This window comes from Peromyscus maniculatus, chromosome 21 (genome assembly GCF_049852395.1).
Source record: "Peromyscus maniculatus bairdii isolate BWxNUB_F1_BW_parent chromosome 21, HU_Pman_BW_mat_3.1, whole genome shotgun sequence".
Lineage (NCBI taxonomy): Eukaryota > Metazoa > Chordata > Mammalia > Rodentia > Cricetidae > Peromyscus > Peromyscus maniculatus.
The window spans coordinates 52,625,989-52,653,893 of NC_134872.1; the positions used below are offsets into that span (position 1 = coordinate 52,625,989).

The 27,905-nt window shown below is 47.2% G+C and overlaps 1 protein-coding gene across 1 annotated transcript in view; it reads right to left on the reverse strand.

Moving 5' to 3' along the window:
• Tnfrsf21 (TNF receptor superfamily member 21) overlaps positions 1-27,625 on the reverse strand; it is a 74,549-nt gene extending 46,924 nt beyond the window's left edge. Inside the window, exons 1-3 of the mRNA XM_076557837.1 lie at positions 27,052-27,625; positions 5,461-6,109; positions 3,502-3,996 (exon numbers count right to left, since the gene is read on the reverse strand). Of these exons, the coding sequence (XP_076413952.1) occupies positions 3,502-3,996; positions 5,461-6,109; positions 27,052-27,147 (1,240 nt within the window). The 5' untranslated portion in view covers positions 27,148-27,625. The remainder of the gene's footprint in view (positions 1-3,501; positions 3,997-5,460; positions 6,110-27,051) is intronic.
• Between the last annotated feature and the right edge of the window lie 280 nt (positions 27,626-27,905).

A 27,905-nucleotide genomic window follows, 5' to 3' on the forward strand; every position in this document is an offset into this window, starting at 1 on the left:
GCCAGGGCTATACAGAAAAATCCTGTCTGGAACCCCATCCCCTAAAAAGAAAAATGTCCCCATCGAATTGGCCGGTAAATAAAGTCTGTGCCTTAGTTAGGGTTTCTTTTGATTTGAAGAGCCACCACGATGACCACGGCAACTCTTAGAAGGAAAAAGCCTTTCATTGGTGTGGCTTACATTTTCAGAGGTTTAGTCCATTATCATCATGGTGCGACTTGGTGGCCTGCAGGCAGACTTGGTGCTGGAAAAGTAGATACTTACTTTGCCTACACCTGACAGGCAAAGGAAGAGCTCTGAGACCCTGGGTGGCATCTTGAACATATACGAGACCTCACAGCCCACCTCCACAGTGACACACTTCTTCCAACAAGGCCACACCTCCCAATACTGCCACGCCCTTTAGGGGGCCATGGTCTGTGAGACACTTTCTTGACTTATGTTTGATGTGGGGGATCCCTGGCCACTGTGAATGGTGCTGCCACTAGGAAGGTTGTATAAAAAAAAAAATCAAGCTGAGGGAGCCATGGAGAGCAAGCCAGGAAGCCAGGAAGCCAGGAAGCCAGGAAGCCAGGAAGCCGTGCTCCTCTGAGGCTTCTGATTCAGTTCTTGCCTCCAGGTTCCTATTTGAGTTCCTCCCCTAACTTCCCTCCATGATGAACTATGACCTGGAAGTGTGAGCCAAATAAACTCTTCTTCCCTCCACAGGGTTCTTTTGGCCACAGCGTTTATCTTAGCAACAGAAAGCTAACCAGGGCACTGGGTCAACAACAAAAGACAGTGACATGTATACAACAAAGAACTGTTCTCATGTTCTACTTACTGAGGCTGGAAACTACAAAATATTTCACAAGGAGAATGGCCTTATTGTTAGGAAATACACTAATTTATTGAGGTGTAAAGGGCCATGAAACAGTTTGGGAAATTTATCTTGTCCTTTGAGAACATGCATAAAAACACGTGACATGCATTATACATGTCATTCAATATAACAAGCTATTCTATAATCCATACTTTATTATGTAGAAATCAGTGTGTGGCTTTGGAAGCTGAGGACAAATGACAAAGTGAAATTTAATCCAGATGTGGCCGCACATGTGTGTAATTCTATCATTAGAGAGTCTGAGGCAGGAGGATAAGGCGCTCCAGGAGAGCTCTGGCTATATGGTGAGTTTGAGGGCAACCTTGGACTATGTGAGGTACCGTCTTAACACAATAGCAATAATAAGAGTAAGATCAACCTGGGCACAGGAATTTATATTCTTTACTAAGGAGCTGCCTTAGTGGGGTTTACACAAGCTCTCAGCCAGGCACGTCCAATCCGCAGCCCAAAGACCATAGGCATCCTGGGTCAGCACCCGGGCCACCACATTCACAGGTGACAAATTCAGGCTGCGATGTCAAAACATCGGACAGCCCTGGGAGTCTGCACCAGGCAGAGTGCTGCCGAAGCATCCCCCTGACTGAGTCACTCAGGGAGGCAGACTAAGCAGGTCTTAATGCGCCCCCAACTTCCTATAGTTTTTTTATTATTCAAAACTTAGGGAAAGTTTGGGGTGCTAAGAAATTGAGGGGAAGGAGGAGAAAATCCTGCCACACTGGAAAAAAAACATTCTTTCTCTGGCATCTTTCCTTTCAGCCTCTAAGGCTTAGAAGAGTTGGGACTGTTATAAACTGTGTAGTTCCGTTTGTTTTTGTTTGTTTGTTTTTTAACCTAATATAAATGTCTCTTTTCTCTTTTGACTGGGTGAAAATGTTTCATTATACACACACACTTCACCATTTACCCAGTTATTTCGCTAACATTGGTACTTTATTTGTTTGCAATGTTTATGATTCACAGGGCTAAGTTAAATGGTTATGCTGTCAGCCAGGCATGGCGTCCCATCCCTCTAATCCCAACACTAAGGAGGCTGACACAGAGAATCACAAGTTCAAGGCCCGCCTGGCTGCAGAGCCAGCTCCTGTCTTAAGCTGCCTTCCTCTCCCTACAAGAGACGTTTATCTTCACCTTGCTTACTTAAAAAAAAAAATCTGTTTATACTTCAGTGACAGCGTTCCAGAAATAGAACTACTAGACCAAACAGTATAAGCATTTTCAGCATTCAATAGAAAAGATTCTAACTTTTCTAAGGAAGGTGAGCACACACCTTTATCTGTAACTGGAAAGGAAACATCTGAATGGGATTTCCAGAGGCGGCCTTCACTCAGGAAAGGAAGTTCCAACCGCAGCAGGGGAACAAAATTGCAGCCTTCAAGTCAAACTGAGCTCAGAGACAAATAAGTACTGTAAGCTATTTTTGCCCTTAAAAGAGAAAAGAGCAAAATATTCCAGCATCTATCCACACACACGGACTACTAAGTGAGAGATGTAGGACACACTCAGACAAAGAGGAAATTCTTTATGTTGTGGGTGGCTATCATCTAAATGACCTTCCTGCCCCCTGGATTGAGTGAGACCCTAAACATTTAGGTAGGAGGTGTGTGTGAAGGAGAGAACTGACTCCTAAAAGTTGTCCTCTGACCTCCACACATGTGCCATCACACATGCACGTACACACACACACACACACACACACACACACACACACATACACACAGCATACACACACACCATAACCCATACACAAATTATATATATATATTAGTTTTTAGAACAGAATCAGGGAAGGGCTCCAGTAGTTAGAGATGTGCAGTTTCATGCCATCTGTCCTGAACAAACAACTAGCCTCTTGTTTGGGCGAAACCTCTCTGAATTACATTCCTTCATTTGCTAAATGACACAGTTAAACAAAAAGTCCCTCAAAGTGACTCGAAGGTCTCTGATTCTGCAACATTTCCCAGTTTCAGTAGTGCCAGGGAGGGAAATGAAAAGAGATGTTCCCCTCTGAATGCATTATTTGGAATAGGTGCTCAGAAACATTTTCTAGAACACACTACACCAAGAAGCACTTAGAAAACAAAGGGGCTCCACAAACTCTGGATTTCCCCCTTCTTTAGAAAATAGGGGTGAGGCTGAGAGCCCTGCCATCCCAGAGGAAACAGAAGAGACTGTGGATTTCCCCCTCCTTTAGAAAGCAGGGGTGAGGCTGAGAGCCCTGCCATCCCAGAGGAAACAGAAGAGGCTGTGGATTTCCCCCTCCTTTAGAAAGCAGGGGTGAGGCTGAGAGCCCTGCCATCCCAGAGGAAACAGAAGGGGCTGTGGATTTCCCCCTCCTTTAGAAAGCAGGGGTGAGGCTGAGAGCCCTACCATCCCAGAGGAAACAGAAGGGGCTGTGGATTTCCCCCTCCTCTAGAAAGCAGGGGTGAGGCTGAGAGCCCTACCATCCCAGAGGAAACAGAAGGGGCTGTGGATTTCCCCCTCCTCTAGAAAGCAGGGGTGAGGCTGAGAGCCCTACCATCCCAGAGGAAACAGAAGAGGCTGTGGATTTCCCCCCGCCTTTAGAAAGCAGGGGTGAGGCTGAGCGCCCTGCCATCCCAGAGGAAACCAAAGAGACTCACCATGGCCATTGCAGTAGTAGATCCACTTCTCCCGGTTCTGGGTCGAGGTCAAGGATTTCTTCAGCCCCGCCTTTTCCACGATGGCACTGGGGTCCTGCCGGGGCCCCTTCTTGAGAGTCCTGGAACTCTTGCGGATGCTGCACACCACGATCAGCACCAGCGCCAGCAGGAGGAAGAGGACAATCATCCAGGGCAAATGCTCATTGATGTCGAAATGCTTGTGCAGGTTCTGTCTGGGATGGCCCCGCTTGGGGGCCTTGATGGCCGTGCTGGGCTTCTCGCCAGTGGCCTCCATGGATGTGGGTAGCAGCTTCAGAATGTGTCTGTGGTGGGGGCCTTGCTGGTGGGTGACTTGTGGTGGGCCTGGGAGGGTCTTGTTCACGCCTTCCTCCCCACTGGTTGAACTTGTGTTGTCGGGGACTGTCCCTTCCTGGATGCCACTGGGTACCTTTGGTCTAACAGAGGCAGTAGAGTTGGAGTCTGTGGAGTTCATGCCTAGAAGAAAGAGTAAGGAGGGGGAAGAGCTTTTCCATATTTGGGCATCTACACATTCTCTCCTGTCCCTGGTCAGGTCACACCGTCAAAGAAGACGTGACTGATGGAGCTTAAGATCAAACATTACTTTGCACATTTTCATAAAGGTCCTAACAGCATCTTTATATAAAAGGTTAAAAATCTGAATAGTTAAACTCAGTTTCTGGTACCCAGGACATGGACCTCTTCGGAGATAAAATGTTTGAGCTCCAGATAGCTTCTCCTAGACTTCGAATACTAAGTGGACAAGTGTGTGTCTGCCGCTAGTCAACCCTCCGTTGATTTGATTACGCAAAGAACTCGCTTCAGTTAATCTCTCTGCGCATTCTCCTCCTCTCTCACCTTTAGCTTTGTGTCGTGACTCAGTGGTGAAACAGTCTGTGACTGAGATAAAGAGCTCAGGCCCAAATCCAACCCTGCACAACAGGTCAGGAAATAACGGAAGGCTGGACCTTCCAGCGGCTGTAACCAACAGATAACAGAGCTGGGCCGGGCTCTGTGGACTCCTGAGACATTTCCACAGTAGTCGTCACGAAAGAGTGTGAGGCGGGGGAGCTGAGCTTCTCGGGGGACAGAAGCTGGCCTGGGTCAGCCCCTGAGGCTCTCACACCCATTTCTTCCTTGCGAAGACGGTGGGGTGAGAGAGCATCCCCTGCAGCTAACAATGAAGACCGGGCGTGGGCACGCTCCACAGTGTGCTGGGACGCGCGGTTTACCGTGGCCGCCATCGCATAGAAACTAAATGCCATGAAAGAGGATATGGCGAAATGTGTTCATTCCATCTGAGGGTGGACTAGAAGAATGCTGGGCAAACAGGGATACCACGGAAAGGACATGAAGTCGGGATTGCCGGGAATCCTTGTGTGAGGGCTGGTTATCTTTATGTGGATTTCAATGAGCTTGCTTTCTGAAGTTTTTTAACTTCCCTTCCTATGATTTTGTCCTACCTTGGACGACAGTCCTTTTTCCTTCTAGATATGATGACAAGCTCCCCCTTACTGTCTCTCCTTCTGGCTTTGTCTAGCCTGGATTAACTCCATGGTGCATAACTTTTTAATCTGAAAGAAACCTTAAATGCTTAAAATCACTCATCTACTCACTCGGCCAGTTCGGAGCCAACAGCTGAAGTGGTTAAGTGATTTACGTAAGGTCACACACTGTCCTTATTTCTCTCCGTTCTTATTGGCCAGTTTGATGTAACCTAGTTTTTTAGGTATCTGTTGTCTCCTAATAGAAACCTTCTGAGTTTAAATGTTTCTATTAAGTCCAAAGACGCCAAATTTAATTAGCCACAAAAATGAAGGCTCCCTTCTCCAAGGGATGATTTTTAGATTCAGCAAAGTGGAGAAAACATCCTTAGTTATAAGCCCACTCTACTGAGCTCAAAGCCTTCCTCCAGCAAGAAAGTCATGAGGTTTAAGTTACCTTGGGGCTCATAGGTGGAGGAAGGGACTTCATGGGATTCCATGTGCTCAGGGTGAGAAAAGAGAGCTGTGCCAGGGGGAGGTGGGGTTGTGCTGGAGGACAGGCGTGTGCCACAGACGTTGTCTGTCTCCTTGGTCCCCGGCTTGACCACCACCAGGTTCTGACCCAGACAGTCCGTGTGGGCTTTGCATTTCATCACACTGGAAGGCACATCAGAGAAGGTACCCCGAGCACACTGCTTGCACCTCACATCCTCATTCTCCGTCCCTTTCTTGCGCACACCCCAGCCCACAGGGCACACTGAATGGGGAGCGCAGGTACCGTTCGACTGATACATTCCAGGTGGGCAAGTGCATTCTCGGTCAGTCAAGGCGGCACAAGGAAATCTCTCGATCATCGGCCATGGGCACGGCTGACTACAGTCATGGCATCTCTCTATGCCGTTCTCATGCCTGGTAAAGGTCCCCGCAGGGCAACTGCTGCAAACTCGCAGGCTCACGTTGGTACAGTGCTCGGAGACATACGTTCCTGCTGGACACTTGTCACAGGTTAGCACCTGGCCAGTGGTTCGGTCAACATGGCGGTATGTGCCCGTGAGACCCGGAGTCTTTTGTTCTGTCTGAGCTGTGATGGCGCTGAGGAATCCCAGCTGAAAGAAATAAGAGAGGCATCAGCTAGGAATGGAGGAGGATAAAGTGCCAGCCATAGCAACAACGCTGTCATCATCACTGTTCAGGATCCGGCTGGTACCAACCATGTCAGCTTGACGTCAGAAACAGGAAGGCCTGTGCTGAAGTTATCAGTTCTATACCACCTGCATGCCTGATGATAAACTTTTGTTTCATTTCCTTTTTAAAAACAGGCATACTTTTGACATTCCTAGTACGTGCCTTAAACATCAGAGCTGATGCTTTTAGAGTCAAACGGTGTCTGTCCCATTTCTGAAGGTCACAACAGATAGGTGCATATTCCTGCAGCACCCACTGAGGGAATCGATCTACCCACTGAGCTGGGTCCAACAAGAACAATTCAGCAGCCGTTTCATGCCTAAGATAAAAACCTTGCCCAGCAGCCAGAGTTACACCAGCTTCGAGAATAATAACTTGGGGACCTGGTGGGGGTGGGGGTGGTGGCGGTGCATGCCTTTGATCCCAGCACTTGGGAGGCAGAGGAAGGCAGATCTCTGTGTTCAAGGTCAGACTGGTCTAGAGTGAGTTCCAGGACAGCCAAAGCTACACATTGAGACCCTATCTCAAAGAGAGAGAGAGAGAGAGAGAGAGAGAGAGAGAGAGAGAGAGAGAGAGAGAGAGAGAAGGAAGGAAGGAAAGAAAGAAGAAAGGAAGGAAAGAAAGAAGAAAGGAAGGAAAGAAGAAAGGGAGGAAGGAAAGAAGAAAGGGAGGAAGGAAAGAAGAAAAGAAGGAAGGAAGGAAGGAAGGAAGGAAGGAAGGAAGGAAGGAAGGAAGGAAGGAAGGAAGGAAGGAAGGAAGGAAGGAAGGAAAAAGGGAATGAATATGGCTAATTCCTGGCTTCCGATATAATTTGTTTTCCTTCAGTCTGAGCCTGAAAGGGTGGTGTGGATGGCCAGGGGTGGGTAGTGGTTGATTTTCTCGTCGAGCAACGTAATGCCATCTTGGAGACTGAGAAAGAAGAGCCTGCTGCTTGCGGTAAGTTCCGTGTCTTCCCTTTTGTGCAGCTTTTGGCTTTGCGCTCCTTTTCCTGCTCCCTCTACTTGCACAGTGAGGAGCGCAGACGCCCTCTTCCGAGCCCAGCAGCCGCACTGGGTGGAGGGAACCATCTGCCCAGTGGAGCCCAAGCACAAGATTAGTGTGGTGCCACCACTCCCACATCTTAGGCTCAGAAGTGTGCACCCTGGGGAGATACACAAAGCTCTAGGAAATGGATCCTCAACACCGGCCGCCCCTACCCAGGGCTCTGATCCACGGAGCCACCCCCGAGTGCGCCTGTGGCTGGCTGCCCACCAGTCTGGAAGAGGATTCAGACTTGTGAGTCTAAGATGGGAAATGATAGGTACTGTGCCAGTCCCCTGGTGTCTGACTCGTCAGAGGCCACCTAGCAGTGTACAAAACCCACCCCACCCCCACCCCACATCCCTCCATTTGGACTTCTTGATTTCTCAGGGTATAGGGGGTTGGCAGTTGTTAGTTCACTGTGAAGGTATTTTTCTTTTGAGATAGAGTCTTACTTTATAACCCAGGCTGGCCTCAAACTTGTGGCAATCCTGACTCAGACTCCTCAGTCACTGGGGTTACAGGTATGAGCCACTGAGCTAGGCTAGTTGTTTTTGCTAATTTTTTTTTCCAGTTGGTTTTGTTGATACAGGCTGCCAACATGCAACCCAGGCTGATGTCAGACTTGCAATCCTCCTGCCTCAGACTCCCAAGGGCTGAGATGACAGGTAGGCACAACAATGCCTGGCTGATTTATCAGTTCTGAAGAGACTATAATATTGACCTATAAATTACCTCATACAATTCTATCTCCTACAAACAGAGGAAAGGAGAGTGTGGATTAACTGTGTCTGGTGAAGTGGAAAGAGGAAGAAACCAGTGGGACAGAAGCTGGCCCTGGGCTGGACAAAGATCACAGGGCTGCCTCTTGGCCAAGGAGCAATGGGAGGGAGGCCCCAAGCCCCTCGTTTCTGTCTCGAACAAGCCGCTCTGCTTTGCAAAGTTTAATCGGGCTTCTGAGTGAGGGTCTGTTTACAGCAAAACTTATTACTAGAGCAAGGACTACAGGAGCCTCGATAGTCTCTTCCGATTCCAGACAATGGCTAATCTCACTGTGCCAAAAAACTGGGGAAAGCATCCCACTGGGTGCCTTTTCCTCCCAGAGGCTGAAATGGAGAAAGAGACAAGGCACCTAAGAAAAGCTATTCTCCTAAGGGCTTCAGTCAACTAAGATGCCCCTGTCTAAACTAGAGCTTTCCCATCGGGTGTGGAAGCGCTTGCCTGTAATTCCGGCACTAGCGAGGCTCAGGCAAGAGGAGCGTAGGATCCACACTGGTCTGGGCTACATGAAGAGACTTAGTCCCCAAACAAAACAATATCCCCTTGTGATGGAGCACGATTGTAAACCCAGCACTTGAGAGGCTGAGGCAGGAGGATCAGGAGTTCAAGGCTACGTCCTCGGCTACACGGTAAGTTTGAAACTAGCTTGAGCTCCACGAGAACATGCCTCTAAATATATAAATAAATAGTGCAACACACACACACACACACACACACACACACACACACACACACACACATTAGCTTTTCCCTCTAACCTAGATCAAGTGAAAGACAGTATGTAAAGATAGCCTCGGTACAATATAAAAAGATGATAGTGAAAGATAATACTAGAAAAAAAACAAAACAAAACAAAACATTGGAACTGGGACTCCAAGTCATTGATAGGTGCTGGATAGTAAGAGCAAGTAAGCTGAGGCTGGGCCCTGCCAACCATGACCCTTGATTCCCCCACTCTGTGTGGACACGGATAAGACAGATCAGAGGGGTCTACAAAGTCTCAGGCCCCAAATACGGCACTAAAATTGTCTGGGAAGAGTAGGGAGATGGCTCAGATGTAAAGTGTTTGCCACACAGGCAGGAAACCACAGTTCAGATTACGAGAGCCCATGCCAAGAGCAAGTGGGTGCAGCGATCTACCTGGAGTTCCAGCGTAGGAAGTCAGGGGGTCCCTAGAGCAAGCTGGCCAGAGACTACCCGTATCAGCAAGCTCTGGGTCTGATTGGGAGCCCCTACCTCACTGAATAGGGTGGAAGAATAATTGAGGATGGTTCCCACATCAACCTCAGGCCTCCATGTGCACATCCACACACACGTGTTCACACACACACACACACACACACACACACACACACACACACACACACACACACGAAAATGGAAAAAGAAAACACAATACTGCCTGGGATGATTTTTGAAACTACTTTCCTGCGTCCCACCTTATCTCTGAGATCATTGTGAATGACAACGGGGTGAGGACCTGATTTTGTTTTGCTGGTTCTTGTCTTTGAGCTCTCCGAGTGTTTCGGACATCCAGCTAAGTTTTGGACCCCTAACACTACGCCAGGACCCCTCCGGCTCTAATATTCTTTGATCCTGAGCCACATTTTGGACACAGCCCAACCGCACTTATCAGAATCATCCCCTCCATCTCTACCCAACCTGGCATTGTTAATTACCTTGATATGGTTCTCTTGATATTGCATTTTACCACCCAGAATAAACATCCTTGTAATAATCCTATCAGCTGGGAACTGCTCTGTGCGCATCGACTCATCGCCAGAGAGAGTCACTGTAAACATTGGCGGCCACCTTCCCAGGCCCTTTGCTGAGCATTTACACAAAATACACATACACTTGAGTCAGCTTCTCTGTCTCTTGTTTGGGTTTGGTGTTATATATGCAAAGGAAGAGCCAGCCACCCCTAAAGTCTGGAATCTCTTTTTTTTTTTTTTTTTTTTTTACTCAACTCCTGGTTCTCCATCACTGAGGTCCGTCTGTATGAACATACAAATTGCCTCATTCTAACCCTCCAGCTTTCTTCCACGGAATGAATCCAGGCTAGAGAGCTGGCTGAGCTGTGAAAGGCTAGACTTACAACCAATAAAATAGAGGGTCTTCCCACTGAGGCTGCGTGGACTGCTTCCTTGTGTATCGCTCAGCGGACACTTTTCTATCTTGCCTACTTCCCTCTTCCCCTTCGTATGTCCCACCCAGATCCCCTTTTTTCTTTCTTCCTCATTCCAAGAGGCCGACACAACCAAACCGCTCTCAGTCTCTTGAAATCCAAATTGCAATCAATAACCTGAAGCCCTCGCTCCATCCTCTCATCCTTAAACAATATAAAACATATACACACATAAATATGTGCATGTGCATATATGCACCCGTGGGTGGATTAGGCTAGAGTCGAAGGAAGAACTGCATAAAGATTGTGAAAACAGGAGGCACAGTCTGACCCAACCTGTCTCAGAGTCAACAGGATCTTGGGTTGCTCGCTTATTAGCAGGTTGGACTAGGAGTCAATCAACCCTAACCTTCTGTATGTTGTGATTTTGTCAAGTCCCGCCATCCATATGTAGCCTTTAGAACTCTTTCTAGACACCTAGATGCCAAGCAGATGAGCAAGCGGCCCATGACATTTCCTGTTTCTGTCCATCATGTTAGTGCCTAATTACAGAGTGTCTCGTAATGCTGGCTGGCAGCCTCCTAAGTGCATATACTTATCTTCCCTTAATGGTTAGCAGCAGCTCAAGGCTAGGGACCGCCACATAGACCGCCACATTTCCTCACTTGCTCAACTACCTAATGAAGACTAGAAAAATAATAAGCAAAGCATCCTTCAAGCCAGGGGCCAGCAAAGGCAATCCAGCTGCCATGCCAGCTGTTCTTATAAACAAGCTTCCTAGAATCCAGGCACCAACGTTGGTATCATTCATGGGTGCTTTCATGCTTCTGTGGAAAAGCTGAAAAGCTACACCATGCCCAGAAACCTCCGTGGCCGACTGTTACCATTTGGCCCTTTACAGACAAGGTCTGCCAACTCCCAGGAGGGCATCTAAAGAAATACCAACAATACTGAGACCAGAAGCTCATGGGAACGCCCCGGCATCGCTCTCCCCCCCACCATGAGCTTCTCAGTGAGCACTGAGTTCTCTCTCTCCCTCTTTCTACACCCACTCTAACACACACGCTCAATCTGATCCTTTCACACCCAGCTTAAAACTCTCACTTCCCACCTGACATCCGATGAAAAGCAAAATCAGCCAGAGAGACAAGAGACTTCCTTCTGGATGCTCTCCCTGCCTCCCGTCCCCAACTGAAAAGCCCTCCTCTGTTCCTTCTTTTCCCTGCATAGCTGTCACCATTTTCTACTTACACGGTTATCTGCATGTGTGTCTTCCCTGGGACCTGCAATGCAGGAGCAGCGTGTAGACTCAGCATCCACTCATTGGACCACAGAACCTCTCTTCCCTTCATCTAGAGAAGGGAGGGTTGATAGGAACCATTGATACTATCCAAATCCTCAAGGACCTAGTTCCTGGTCTGTCTGACAAGGACTTGTTGACTAAAAAGGTGAATTTGCACACCATAAATAATTGGAATTAGTAAGTTAAAGGGTGGTGGTGGAGGATGTCACCAGCAGTTAGAAACCCCAAACCCCTCCACCACGGTGCCACGGTAGTAACTGAAGATCTAACTAAAGCATGCTGGTTCCTTCGTCGTGAAAGCTAAGAGTTCATTCCCCTCCAAAGATCCTGAGAACATTGCTCTGTCTTAAAAGAACTACAATTGGCTCATAAGAATTGGTTTCTTCATGGTCCTGAAAATAAAAAGCTAATATACCAGAGGGTTCAAATATTCCCCTTTCATTTAAAAAAAGAAAAGAAAGGAAGTCACCTCTGTGCTTAAGATTATTTGCAGTATAAGGAGCTTAGGTTCTCTCTGTGTTATTATGAAAATTCCATTTATCCAAGGATGAACTCACTTCACCAACAATGGCTAGATGAGGTAAATATCAGCATGCGTATCTGGTAGAAACACTGCAAGAGCTTATTGAATGATTAAAAATTTCAAAAGGAGAAAGAAACAAAAGCCAAGTGAAAAACTGTAGTCAGTTTACATGACTCACTGTGAAGTCTCCCGGGTCTCACTGCTCATGCTGGTGGCCTGTAGCACACCTATGATGTGCCACTGTATTTTATAGCACAGAGGTAGGCCTAGCTGAAGACAAGAAGCACCTGGATGTGTGAGAGCACACGTCAGAATGTTGACATCTACCTGCTCTTCAACAATTCCCCTTCCATGACCTCATCCTTGAAACAAACAAGAGATCCCTTGCAGTTTAAGGGTTACAACATTCATCCTGGTGTGTGTGTGTGTGTGGGGCGGGGGGTATGTGTGTATGTGTGTGTGTGTGTATGTGTGTGTGTGTGTGCATGTTTTTGTGTATGTATGTGTGTGTGTGTGTGTACAGTGTGTGTGCAGTGTGTGTGCGTATGTATGTGTGTGTATGGTAAATGCACATGTGTGTGTACAGTGTGTGTGCAGTGTGGTGTGTGTATGTGTGTGTATATGTGTGTGTGTGTGTATATGTGTGTGTGTATGTGTGTATGTGTGTGTGTGTGTGTGTGTGTGTGTGTGTGTGGTGTATGCACATGTGTGTACAGGTGTCCCCGCCCATGGGGAGACTAGAGAAGAATGGTAGTGTCCTGCTCTATCATCCCTTTATTCCCCGGAGACAGGCTTTCCCATTGAACTTGGAGCTTGCATTTCCACTAGACTGGCAGCCAGCTCGCCCCAGCAATCCTCCTGTCTCTAGCCTCAACAATGCTAGGGTTACAGGCACACATAAGGCCACATCCAGGTTTTTACATCAATGCCAGGGATTCGAACTCTGGTCCTCACCCTTGTGCAACCAGCCTCTTACCCACTGAGCCACCTCCCCTCTCCCAGACTTATTTTTATTCCCTATGAAGTTCTAATAATAATCGAATGTGAAATAAGCAAAGTCAAGGAAGGCAGAGATAGACCTGCTTTTCCTTATGAACAAGCCTGAAATTCGCTCTGGAGTTTGCTATAGAATCTTTTAATTCTGTATAAAGCTAGTATTTTTTTTTTAAATAAGAAATTCGGTTACTGTAGAGACTGTAAGGTGATCAAGTTTCCTGAGAGGATGACTGAGACATATGCTAACAAATGGCGATGGGTAAGAGCCATGGCGAGCTGGGCAGCCCTCAGAATTGCTGACTATTATATCTGGGGCATCATTTTCAGTTTCTAATATCAACATACTGGGTGGTAAGAATTCCCCAGATTTGAAGGTGGAGGTGTGGGGGGATGACAACAGAATGCAGAAAAAGAAACAGTTCAAGGATAAAGTTCCCACAAACCACACAGAATATTTCCAGTTATGTTATATAAACTTGGTTGGCTCTCTCTCATTTCCTACTGCCCTCTCTGATAGGAAAGGAGGGAGGGAGGGAAGGAGAGAGAGAGAGAGAGAAAGAGAGAGAGAGAGAGAGAGAGAGAGAGAGAGAGAGAGAGAGAGAGAGAGAGAGAGAGAGAGAGAGAGCTGCCCCCTGTTGCCAAAGCAAAAGAAGCCGAGACAGTTTTGAAAGCTGGTGACTGGAGAGAATACCAAAGGCAGAATGTGCTGACTGCAGGAACAGGAGGCGGCAAGCTCAGGGGACACTGGAGAGGAAAAAACCAGGGAGATTTCACCCAGGAGCTGTCTTCTCAGAAACCTGCAGTGCAGGAGAGACTGTACACAGAGCACTCAGTCACTGGACCACAGAACTGGCTCCAGCCATCACAGCGGCTGTTCCTCTGTCCTCTACCCACTGAGCGGTGCCAACAGGGTGCCCGCTGAGGAACAAATGAAGTGCCATTGCATAGAAGACAGTGGGAGACGATGGAAGGATGCTGCTTCATGATGACTGGGCATGTCCGGAAGAGCATATAAACCCAGGCCAAATCCACTTTTCCAGCCAATACAGCTACTGAGGCTACAAAGTGTAAGAAAAACCTATTTAAGCCTAGAATGTACCATGTAAAGCCTGCTCTTCCAGGTACTAGCTGGGTGTGCTACTGTGATAATAGGAAATATAGACTTGGTCTCTTCCGGTGGTTCCCATCAAAGTGGGAAACCTCAAAGCAAGTGCGATAGGGTCCTTTGTATGTTAATGATATGACAGGGGCTGGAGGCTCTGAGATGGATCCACCAAGATCTGCGTGACCAGAAAACAGCTCCACCCCAATCTCCGAGACAGGGAAAGGGGCTAAAGGTGAAGCTAATCACCAATGGCTAATGACGCAGTCAATCATGCCTTCATAATGACGCCTCCATAAAACCCTGAGAGGACAAGGTTCAGAGAGCTCGAAGCCAGCTGAACAGGTGCAAATACCTGGAGGGTGAAGTGTCCACAGTGGACACGGTAGCCCCACAGTGCTGCTTCCTATTTGGCTGCCCTATGCATGCCTTCCTCTGTAACCTTTAGAATCTCCTTTATATAGAAGCGAGTGATAAACAGAAGGTGTCTCCCTGAGATATGTGAGGCCACGCTTGCTAGTTAACTGACCCCTAGAGGGTCATGAGAATTCCGATTTACAGCCAGACAACCTGAAGCACAGGTGACAACCTGGGTTTTGCTATTGATGTTTGAAATCAAGGTCCGCCATCACACGTAGCACTGGATATCTCCAAGCACATAGGGTGTTGGATGCTAGTCTGGGAGTAGGCAAATCACTTTGGATTTCTTCGATCCTTCTATCCTGGGTGACCTTGGAAAGTGGCTCAGCTTCTGAGCCCTACCACATCACTTGTAAAATGGAGACAGCAATAGTAACTACTATTCAAAGTTATTTTGATAATTAATGGTTCATACAAAAAAAAAAGCATAGAGAGCATGCCTGACATAGTAATTGCTGCATGATTATTAGTTTGGGAAATTATCACCCCACCAATTTAATATTTTACTATACTTTAAGTCTATTGCCTTGAGATTAGACAATCTTTTAAAACATCTCAATTATATCTCAAATATGTGACTCCTGAGATACATAACAAAAATTGGAGTTTTTTTCTTCTTATTTATTTGTGTATTATTTGTCACGCTGGAATTATTTATGTGCTGGGCAGATTACATTTCCAGCCCCCAAATTCTGGATTTTAGAAAGGTGTAATCCAACACCAGCAGAGTGGCACACACCTGTAGTTCTAACACTCAGAGGACAAAGGCATGAGGGACATCACAAGTTCAAGGCCAGCTTGATCTACTTACATAACTTGTTCAAGATCAGCTTGGTGTGCATAGTAAGTTCAAGGCCATCTTGACATACACAGTGAGTTCAAAGCCAGTTTGGTCTACTTAGATGAGTTCAAGGCCAGCTTGGTGTACTTAATGAGTTCAAGGCTAGCTTGGCCTACCTACAAACTAAGTTCAAGACTAGCTTTGTCTAACTACAAGGTAAGTTCTGGGCCGGCCAGTTTGGTGTATATAGTTAGTTCAAGACTAGCTTGGCATATAAAGAGCAGTCAAAGTTCAGCAGGGACCCACAGCAAAACTGGCTCAAAAAAGAAAACAAAGCAAAAACTGCCACCTAGTTGCATGCCTATGTACCCAGTGGTACATGCCTATGTACATGGTGATTCATGCCTATGTACACTGTGGTACATGCCTATGTACATAGTGATGGATGCCTATGTACACGGTGGTGCATACCTATGTACATGGTAGTACATGCCTATGTACATGGTGATTCATGCCTATGTACATGGTGATTCATGCCTATGTACATGGTGGTTCATATCTATGTACATAGTGATACATGCCTATGCACATGGTGATGAATGCCTATGTACATGGTGGTGCAAGCCTATGTACATGCTGGTGCATGCCTATGTACATGGTGATGAATGCCTATGTACATGGTGATTCACGCCTATGTACGTGGTGGTTCATATCTATGTACATAGTGATACATGCCTATGTACATGGAAGTACATGCCTATGTACATGCTGGTGCACGCCTATGTACAAGGTGATGAATGCCTATGTACATGGTGATGAATGTCTATGTACATGGTGGTGCATGCCTAAGATCACAGACGTTAGGATGTAAAGGCAGGAAGATCACAGGTTCAAGGCCAGCTTGGGCTAGACACTGAGTTCCTATTTAGGCTGATTTGCATAGGGATATCCTTTCTCAAAAACCAAAAATTTGGTTATTTATTTTATTTAATTTAATAAAAGACTTTAATCCTGAAACATACTTCCCTGAACATAGAACATACTACATTGGTTTGTTTTTAAAGCAGATGTCAAGATAAAGACAAGAAAAACAAAGGCTACTTTTCAAACAAACAAACAAACAAACAAATACTCAAGGTTCTGGGGATGTTGCTCAGCTAGTAGAGCTTGCCTGGCATGTGCAAACCCTCGGTTCCAGGACCAGCACACACTATAACCCAGGATTCAAAATGGAGGCTGTTCAAGGTCAGCCTTGAGTCAGCCTAGACAACCTGAGACTATCTCAAAGTAAGTTAGTTAATTCATTAAAATGAAATAAATCTTGGTTTATAACAAAAGAAAAATCATAAGAAGAGAAAGGATGTACAATTAATAATCTCATTTTCATTGCTCATGGCATAATTAAGTAAGGGTTTTTCCAGAGTGAGTTTCCCTAATCTGGTCTCACACAATATTAATGCCCTGGTCTAGAAACACACTGGACCTCAGCACCTCCTGTTTTTGTATAGCCTGTAGGCTAACAACGGTTCTATATTCTGAATAGCTGGGAGGTGGGGAGGAATAAAAAGAATAATAAATAGTGCCAGTGAAAACTATGTGAAATTCAAATTTCAGTATCTACAAATAAAGTTTTATTGAAACACAGCCAGGCTCATTTTTTGAGGCATTGTCTAGGGATGCCATGTCCACACAAAGGCAGAATTAAGTAGTTTCTGCAGATATCATGAAAGTACTGACCGGTACTTTACAGAAAAAGTTTACCGATCTAGTCTAGAGTTCAGGAAACATTCCCAGAAGGGCACAACTAATTTATCAGCCAACAACTGACTCCAAGACTCTACCTGACAACGCGAATCAGCTGTGTCCAGCATTCCCCTGTGTGTTTACCCACAAAACCCTTTATACACACATTATGTACAGATAGCCTTCAGAACACACTGAGGAGCTTCTCACTACAGATAGGACACCAACGCCCAGAAACATCAATAAGCCCAACAGTCAAAAGATAAAAATTACAAAATTCAAAGTTATCAGAATCCTTTATACTACCTGTCAAAATGGGAGGAAAAAAAAAAAAGAATATTCTCAGACCCAGAAATGAAAAGGGTTAATCACACAAGCCTAATTTTTCATGTTATTATAGTAATATTAAAAATAGAATATAGTGCTGGTGAAACCAATCAGTGAACAAAAGTGCTTAACTGAGCCTGGCAACCTGGGGACTTCTATCCCCAGGACCCACAAACTCCATAAATTGTATCTGACCTCCACCTATACGCTGTGGCATGGGGATGTCCACACGCATGCATACATACACACACAAAAAAATAAATAAATACATAAATGCATAAACGTCAGAAAAAAATGAACAAAATGTAAAAAAATGCCATACATAGAAAACGCAAACTTATAACCAGAAAGATACATAGAACTAATAAAAATAAGGTTAGCATAACTTCTACTCAATAGTGAGAGGCACGAGTCATTAAAAGCCAAGCACAGGTAAGTTTATGATGTCCCTAAATGACTAAAATGTCACTGAGACCACCGAAGGTCCTTACCTATCTGAATTAGAAAGAGGATAAGTAATTTGCAATGAGAAACTCCAGGGCTGGCAGGTTCATGGGCTAGAAAGCACATTTATGGGTGGCTGGTGGCATTCTGAATTGATTGTCTTCCTAAAAAACAATCTGGCAACCTGCAGCAAACGCCATAAAACCACTCATTCGTTTCCTCTGACCTGGCAATGCCACTTTGGGGAATGCACTTGGGGGGAACCCTAAAAGGGGGTAGAGTGTTGGTGTGTACAGAGATGTCTGTCCCGCCTAGTGCTGCAGGCTGATGATAGCAGCCCAAGCCCCTGGCGACTGAAGCGATGGCTCAACACACTTTTGGACTTGCAATGTCAGTATTTTTAAATGGCAAGGTAAAGACCTGTGCCGATGACGTCATCGGCACCTCAAACGTACTTAATAAACATCCGAGCCTTGGAGGTCCCGTCCCATCCACCCCTCCCCAGCCTGTCCTTCCCATCATAGACTGTTCAATTTAGGAACCCAGGAGTCCTGCCTTCTATGACACCGCCTGCCATTCCCATCTCACTACCCATAAATTCTCCAAGATCTTTAATGCTGCTGGCCCCCTGTTTCCAAGACTCCTCTCTTTAATCTTTGCTCTACCAAGGCTTCTACAGTGATCTGAGATCTGAGAGTGTAACTCGGTGGTAGAGTTCTGGCTCAGTATGTCCAGGGCCCTACGTTCCATCCCTCAACTTGAAAAACAAGTTTCTTTCTTCTTTGTGTTTTTTGTTTCTTTGTTTTTTTTTTTTTCTTATTGTTTGTAGCCTGATGCCCAAGAGTAGTTGGCCAATGCAAAGTATACTCAGTGCAGGGAGGTGGGAGAGGGAGACAGAGTTGGATAAGAAAGGAGATAGAAGGAACCTGGAAGGAGCTCTGGGAGTGGGTGACAGGACCAAAATATCCCCAATGAAATTCTCCAAGAATTAATTAAGACATTATTATTCTTATTATTGTTATATGTTTGCAAGCTGGAGAGACGCTCAGCGGCTAAGAGCACTTGCTGCTCTTGCAGAGGAATTTGGTTCCCAGAACCCACATTGGTGTCTCGAAACTGTCAGTAAGTTGAGCTCCTGGAGATCGGATGCCCTTTTCCGGCCTCTGAGGCCACCTTCACACACACACACACACACACACACACACACACACACACACACACCAAATACATGTCTTTAAGAAAATGTTTCAAGCCATATTGTCATCCAGCCTCTCATGAACTGAGCGATGCTGTCCCACCTTCCAGGGTCCCACATGACAGTCCTGATGCCTCCTCCCACTGAACTCCCACTGCACCGTCTCACAGAGCCCCAGCCATGGCGGCCGGAGGTCACAGGACACAGAGTCTGTCCTACACACACTTGGCTGTTCCACATAGGGCTCCCTCCCACTGGAACCCTCCCCCTTCTGCTCTGTGGTGATTACCATGAAACATCACCCTTTCTGGGAGCTCCAAGGGGAGACCACAGATAAGCCTTTCCCTCCTACATACCCACAGTCTAATCATACCTGTTAGTTAATAGACGGTCCTTACATTTGAATAAATAAATGAAAAGCACAAATATACATCTGTAAGGGAAAGGAAAATTACTACAGAGAGAAAAGAGGGGCATAAGCAATTGCAAACACACTCGTTAAGACTGTTCTGGAAAAAATGTGGTACATATACACAATGGAGTACTACTCAGCAGAGAAAAACAATGAAAGCATGAAATTTGCAGGCAAATGGATGGAACTAGAAAAAATCATCCTGAGTGAGGTAACCCAAACCCAGAAAGACAGTCATGGTATGTACTCACTCAGTCATGTACAAGCCATGGCATACGTGAACTCACAGTGATTGGAACAGCCTGCACAAGACCTGCACAAGATCAAGCCAGCCAAAAGCTTTCGGGGACAGGGGACGGAGCCACGCAGTCTCACCCCTAGCTGAGGACCTATTAGCAACTGATGGCTGTTTGGGTAGGGAGACTCCATTTTCTTCAGGGACGGGGCTCCTGGCAGGCTGGACACGCTCCAGGAGATGGTCCTACACTCACGCCCATGCAGGTAGCCCTCTATGGAATCAGCAGGTTTAGAAAAAGTGAACAGCAAATTGGGAGGGAAAAGTGATGGGGAGGGGGTGTGGGAACAGTTGGAAGGGGAGAGAATGGAGGACTGTGGATTTGATCAAAACACATTATATGCATGTAGGAAGCTCTCAATGTTTTCTAACAGCTTACTTATGAAGCTGCCTCCAGTCACTGTGGCAACCTACATGTCTCATTGACAGCATTCGTGAGCCATTCAAATCATGGAGTCAAATCCACTTCTCAGAGAACTGAAATGAAAAGTGAACAAATACTAGTCACAGCTGGTACAAGCTGAGAACTTATCCTGTACAAATAGTCAGGCTGGCAGTGAAGACCCTACCCGGTCCTCAGGTCCTCAGAATAAGTGAGCAGAAATGGCACCGTGAGGCAGAACCCACACCACACTGTTACTCACTAAACAAATATTTTTTAAAATGACCCAGGCAGCAGGAGAGCAGTGTGCCCATTCCCTATTTATAACACTTCAGTTTGCAGGAGTGTCTTTCCATCTCAACCATGGCACCATGGCCTGTCAGAGTCACACCATAGGAAAATGCTCACTCGCCCATGTCTCCACACCCTCCCCTTCCAACCCCCTCACACCAGGCTCTTACCAGAAGTTTTGGCAAACCCTCCAGGCACCATCATGAAATCCAGAAAATAAAGAGGGCATGCTCAACTCTGGGGTAAAATCATTCCCTTTAGAGGACACAAACATAGGGTAAATTGCAGTGAACCTGTACCCGCCCCTTGGCAGAGCTGAATGTATGAAACTCTGCTGATCTAGACGTCATTCCTCTCTCCAGACCTAACGATGGGCAGAAGAGTCAACTCTATCAAACCTCCTGTAATCTGCAAAAATGGCACTAAAGCTCAGACCTGGGGACTTGGAAGACGTATGCTGTGGTGCTTTATAGAAGACACCTGATGAAGTGGAAAGTTCTCAATAACAAGGGCCAGTCAGATCCTGATGGGAACGGTCGCCAGCCATTTGCCTAGCCCTCCTCCGAAGGCTGCTAGCCCAGAAGCTCCACTGAATGCACAGCTGTTCTCTTCTGAGTCTGGGGCACATGAACATCCTCCATGTTCTCTTCCAAATCCATTAAGCTCCTGTTCCTTTCCCCCCCAAACAGGAAGATTTGCAAATGGTACCAAGCAACAGAGCCACCACATCCTTCTGGTTGCAGAAGAACAAGTGGAAAATTATATAGATATTAGATAATTGGCGCCATGTTTCAATTTGGACAGTCACGTGCTTCTCCATGCCTTTCATTTGTTTAGTCTAGAGAAGTGTCATGCATAGTCTTCAAATACCCTGAAGAGAAGATGAAAAGGACACGGTGCAGCACCCTGCCAACATACCCAGATCCTGCTGCATCCCACACCTCCCTGAGAGCCTTCTGAGCACAACTTTCCCAACACTACAGACGTGTCTTCTCCAAAGCTAGCGCACTGACACCACACCAGTACGCACCCATGACTTCAGCACTCTTCCGCGACAAGGACTGCACACCTGCCTTCGGTCAACACCACGATCATCCGTCCCTCTCTCCAGCGGCAGGGGCCCTACCCATACTTCTGGACCGCTGCCAGCTTCCCCCAGGTTAATAACCACTGCCCAACCAGGTGGCAGTGCTCAAGTCAATTTAAGATGCTGTTGATTTTTAGGTATTTGACAAATATAAACACTGGGGAAAGTCAGTGTTTATTCATGATCTCGCCCCAATTCCTAAAGAACACAAAGCTCAGCAGCTGCTAACGAAGCCCAGCCAACTGCGGACACTCAATGGAGATTAAAAATGGGGACCAAGCTGCTCCTGTTAATGGCTTTAGGGGTCACGCTATCCATCAAACCTATCTGCATTTCGTGGTCCAAAGGGCTTCAACTCCAAACGACCATTGGACAGCCACCAAAGCTCTGAGATAATCTGGGCTCTTCTCGTCACAGAGGAGAAGCACCTGAGTTTGCCAAGAAGTTGCCGGTGGTGACCTGGCATTACCGCAGTGTGCCAGGCCTGTGTGGGGAAAGAAGGCCAGCAGAGTATTAGTGTTTTCTGGAAAATAGGCAGAGCTGTTTATGCAAGGGAAAGTCACCTGATTCATCCCAGCCCCCGAATAGTCTGAGGACGCGTCTCACCATTTCCCGTCACCAAAAGAAAAAAAAAATGGACTTGACTTAAGCCAATTATAGTTTACCTACTGGCTGAGTAAGCACAAAACCAACTTGCAACTTCTCTACCAAGCTTCCCAGGAGGCTTTGCCTCTCTTCAAGATGAAGTCAAGTGCAAAGTCAAGGTGTGATGTCTCCAAACCCCAACCTTCAACAACTACAACTCACCAGACCCAGCCAACAAGCCACACCCACTGCTGACCACTGGGGAAGGCGGTACCCTGCAAACTACCCCCAAAAATGTGGCATTAACTATGCTTGCTCTACGTAACTTGGTAGACATTGTCCACGTGTGTAATGTAAGCAGTTGGCAGATCTGTGCCCATGTAGTCACAGAGGGGTCTTTTTTTTTTTTCATTCTAAGTCTACATCTTATTTGAAGAAATATTTTTCTTGTAGATTTAGCTTAGTTGTGCTAGAGATTCTGTCTGTGTGTCTGTCTGTCTGTTTGTTAGGGACTAGACCTGAGAGAGAGCCAGACATACACCTTTAGTCCAGATGAGAAAGCCTGATCCTATTCTCTGGTTTGGTTGTGGGGATAAGTCATGCGGTAAAATCGGGAATTGTTCAATCCAGTACAAGTTCTGAGTTGCTTGTTTTTCCTTATTTCCCATAAGTCCATTTCCCTACTAAGAGTGGTATATTATTCCAAGATTAAAAAGTTTTCCAAAAGAGAAGCGTTTTCTTCTCCTGGCTTTGAACCTAATGGCGAAGTTAGTTGCAATATTTTTAAAGACGTGAACGTTGCATTTGTGCGTCAGTCTGGGTCTAGCGTGCTCATCCCCTGACCCCACTGCAGGGACACTCAATCAGTTCTATGGACAGCCACATGTTTTATAAGCCACAGAAACTAGCTTCGTGGCAAGGTTCTCATCCCGCTTCCCCACTGCACTTCCACTGCCTAGGATGACACCTCACTCGGAAAGGGTGCACCGTGTGGATTTGATAACTAGTCACTTCCTCGGCGTAGGCTGTTCCTTCACTCAGCCAAGCTGTGTGGGGTGTTAGAGCAGTAACAGCTGGGGTTCCCTTCCAGCTCCACAGTCTAAGATGGTGCAAAATATATAAAGGGGAGAAAGTCCCCTGGACATCGTGCCAGCTCTGATTCCATGTTCTGCCTGAGCTTGCCACCAAGTCTTAAAGGTCTGAGCCCCGACCCGACCCGACCCCCGCCCCACCTGCCTAGGCAGGTGGCCATGTACTGTGACAGATGAAGACAGAACTCAGTAACAGGGGCCGACAGTAACATGTGGTGCTCTCTCAGCAGAAAGATAGCTTGATCATGTGTCTCACCGTTTCCCACCACCAAAAAGAAAACTGAATAGTGAATAAAACTGTTTCTCTTGGTGACGGGATACGGTGAGATGCCAACTGCCTAGAAAAGGGACAGATGGACAGAGAGCTGGACAAGATACTAAGCACATGGCCCTGTGTCTGGAGTCCTTTTATGTTTAAATTAAATTGTAATTATTCGCTTTTAATTATTACTTTAATATTTTAATTATTAATTATTAATTTTCTGTCTTTCCTTTCTTCCCTCCACCTTTCCCATGTACCAATCATTTGTTTGCTCTCAAATTCATGGCCTCCTTTTCAATTGCTGTTACATAGATTTTTTTTATGTGTGTATGTGTGTATATACATTATATATATATATTTCTTAGTTGCCCATAATTCTAATTCTTTATCTAGGGTCGGAGACCCATGAGATTGCCTCCTTCCATGCTGCCATGTCTGTCAGTGTTGTCCCTGTTCAGATCCTGCTTAGGCAGCCATGTTTTGAGACTCCATGAGTGGAGCTTCCTTGACATTTCTAGGAAGCACCATCCCACAGCAGACTTTTCTGTTCCTCTGGCTTTCAGAATCTTTCCACTCCCTCTTCCTCTGTGTCCCCTGCTCCTTGGGTACAGGACTTCTCAATCTGGAGACAACAGTCGTTTCCCAAGCTTCAGGCCCAATGTCTTTAACAGCCTTGACTGGCCCTTGCCATCAGTCTGTAGAGTCAAAACAAGCTCCCTAAAGACATGGGCACCTCTGACTGCATCCAGTGTTGCATGACTAAGTCCTCCTAGGACAGTCCCTAAACTACTATGAATCTGAATATCTCATTTCCAGAACGTTAGCCTGGAACACGTGTGCCGCCTTTCAGTTTGTGTGTATCTTTCAAGCACGGCACGGTCACCTCCACTCATCAACGGCAGAAATGCAAGCAACTGGAATTCTCACTTATATTCTGCAGCTAACCAAGCCACCAACTCAGCTGTCCCCCAGGGACCCTTCTCCGTCCTTGTCACCAAACAGTCTGAAGCTGCGGGGAACAAGCAGTGTGGCCCACGGGTAAAGGAGAGCCTGAGTCAAGGAGTTCTATCCCAGAGTCACCACACACATGCAGTCTGACCTACAAGAGACCAGCAAAATCTTGGAGACGATTTTCTCCCCTGAGGAATGGAGGCAACACACGTTGACAGGGATGGTGAGATGCTGTGTATAAAACACCTTGCTGCTCTTACCACTTGTCCATATAGTTGCCATACAAATATATCATATTGTACGTCATACAGTGTGTAGCTACATCAGAGCCTATAGTAAGCTCCCTTTTAGCCTGTCATGCTAAAAAAAATAAATAAATAAATAAAAGTATCGCAAACATAACAATAACAAAGACTGCTATGAAAAAAAAGTGGGAAAGGGGCAACTGAGAGACATTATGAGATGCTTCACTGGCGTCATTATTTCCTTTAATCTAACCACACTGTATGAGTGCGGCAGTCGCCTCTCTACAGCCCCCGTTAGTCTTCTAGGTACCTCACACTATCTTTACTTGAGCTATTCTGCCTGGTGTCAGTCATTAACGTGGCCAAGACTACCAGCGGGGCAAGTTGTCCTGAGATCAGCGTCACCAGATCAATGTTGTACTATTAACAAAGCCTGTCCTGATGACTGGCCAGGGCATGCGAAGTGGGATGAAAGAGAAGGTTATCACACAGTTCCTGATGGTGCCTGGCATACCCCATCAGTCACCCTTCCAAGCCGTCAATTAAGTAAAGCCTTTTTGCTATAGTTACCAGAAGATCAAGGGACCTTGCCGTATTATCACCCAGAGATTGCATCTAAAACCCCTTCGTAGATTTCACTTAACTGTCAAACTTACATTGTCAGGTCATGAGTTGCAAATCTGCTGTGCAGTTTGTGGGTAAGTGGAGTCTGAGAATCGAATAAAAGGAGCTGGGCCCTTTCTTGGTTAGTTAAAGCATACATCTTTATAGACTGAGAACTTCAAGCACCTATTTCACTCTCAAAGTTTTTTTTAAAAAAAGTATGAAAACCTACACCCTGAGCAATAACTTAAGACGGAATGTGTGAACGGACTGTCGTTTAAAGCAGGGGCACACGACATGTGCTGGCCAGATCTGCCTTAGAGGCAAACTCAGCAAGGGACCTCACTCCAGTCATTAGGATCAGTGTTCCCATGAACTCTACTTAAGACTGTCAGTTCAAGTTCATTGCCCTGAGGACTCTCTGACTGTTTGTTTCAAGGGTACAAACTTGGATTTTGCTGTTATTATAAATGGACAGGGAAAAAAGTCTCCTCAGAGATACTGAGATCGGCCTCATTATACATGCTAAGAACAACAAACTTTTTTTAGTCTCTCTCTCTCTGTCTCTCTGTCTGTCTCCTCTCTCTCTCTCTCTCTCTCTCTCTCTCTCTCTCTCTCTCTCTCTCTCTCTCTCTCTCTCTCTCTCTCTCTCTCTCTCTCTCTCACACACACACACACACACACCAGAGGGGGTGGGATCTGAGTGTAGGATGAATTCCCAGGCCATAGCAACTGCAATGTCTTGAAATGGAAGCAGTAGATCTTGGCTGGCCAGGCAGTAAGTCCTTTAGGAGAAGGAGACAAGAGGCCTGCCTTCCCTCACACAGCCCAACCATGAAAACAGACTCTTTTTTGTTTTTGTTTGGTTTTTAGCTAACAACCTTCATCCTCCCTGCAGGGATAAAAGGCATGGCTGGTTTATGATGGCTCAAGGGTTTGAATTCAAATTATCTTCCACCTAATTCCCCACTTGGCCCTAGTGGTCGGGATAAAGGGACAGTCCCGGCAAGTTTTGGATAAGGGATGATGTCAGGGTTTAGTCAAAGTGATGGAGGACTATGTTCAGGGCACGCCCCAGCTTTGGGCGCTGAGGGAGCCCGCATCATCCTGCGTGGTGACATGCCTAAACACAGAAAAGGAGAAATAAGGATGGAGAAAATTAATCCTTCTTTATGTAGCTCTTTCCCCCTCCCCCTCTACTGGAGAGCCAGAGCGCCGGTTGGCTCTGAGCCGGTGCTTTGGAGGCGCCTGCGAATGGGTCTCTGGGTCCCTTGTTTTCTCCTCTTTTTTGGCGTGCAGAAACCAGGACCCATCCGAGCCAAGACGAGGAGAGAATCAAGGAGGTTAGAGCAAGGGGCGGCCTGCTCCCTACTCCGGAATGCCCGGCGCGCGGAAGCACGCAGCGGTTGCTCGTGTCCGGAGCGCACCGGTCCCGCTGTCTCCACTGCGGTAGCATCCGGACGTGACATTGCAGCAGCGACAAAGCGGCGGCCACAACCGGCCACTGGCAACTGACATGGCTCGGGCCTTGCACCACGCGGAGGGGCTGGCAGCGGATGACACTGGGGTGAGGCTGTGTTGGGGTGCGAGGTAGGCCGAGTCCCGGGCAAAAGCCCTGAAATGCGCAGGACTCCGGGGCGGCCACCCCTCGCGCTTCCTCCAAGCAGCCAGATTGCAAAAAAAAATAATTCGCTAGCACTCCCCAGCCATAGCTCGCCCTCTATCCCCCTCAAAATGATCTAGTATGAGTCCCCCTCTGTCTGGCCATTTCCTTATAACCTTCCAACCCAGCTGGTCCCACCGTGCGCCCCAGGCGCTACGGGCCCGGGGACCCGCCCCGCTCCCGTACATCGGCTTGAATGCAACCGCCACCCTAGGGTTCCTTCGGATCGCTCACCAGGAGAAGGGAGCCGGCGACCATCGTGGTTCCGACTTGGCCGGTGATGCGGCTGCCAGAGGCGAGGGCGGTGGTGCTGCTTGCCGAGGTCCCCATGGCCGAGCCTGGGGCTCGCAGGGGCGCCCGGAGCGCGCGGCCCCACGGCAGCTGGAATCGGTGGCTGTTTCTGCCCAGCGCCGCATCCACCGCCGCCTCCCGGGCGGGGAGCCCATCTACCTCCAGCAGCCCATGTGCACTGCAGCAGCCGGGCGGCCGGGCGGAAGAGGGAGGCGGCAGGGGAGGCTCGGGAAGGCGCTCAGCACCTGCCCAGGGGCGCGGGCGCCCGGGCGGGGAGAAGCAGGCGCGCTTGGAACCCGCGCCTCCCGGTGCTCTCCAGCGACAGCGGCTGCGGAGAACCAGGGAGCAGGGCTGACGGAGACACACGACTTCCCATAGCGAAACCTCCAGTCACTACCAGCTACTCGCCTCCTCCGCTGCCCAGACCGGCCGGCGAGGGACTGAGTCGGGTGGCCACTCAGCTCGGGGACACACGTGGTGGCGCCGAAGGGGCGGAGAACCGGCCCTTTGTGATGTCACCCGGGAGGAGGCCGGGCTCTTTGTGCAGATGGAGAGCTCAAGGCGTTCCAGATACCAAGGGGAAGGAAAGGGTGCCCCTTGGCGTTAGCTGGAGGAATTGCGTTTTCTTGCTAGCCTGGGAGTACAGTAAACATCCCTTAACTTTTCTTTTTTTTTGTAAAATGATTCCAAGTAAAATTTATGTAAAGCAGAGACTATTTTCTTTTTCTAACACAAGTATTAACAACAACCAATATACCTTGAGCATTATGGCGCTCGCCTGTATGTTCATCGCTAGG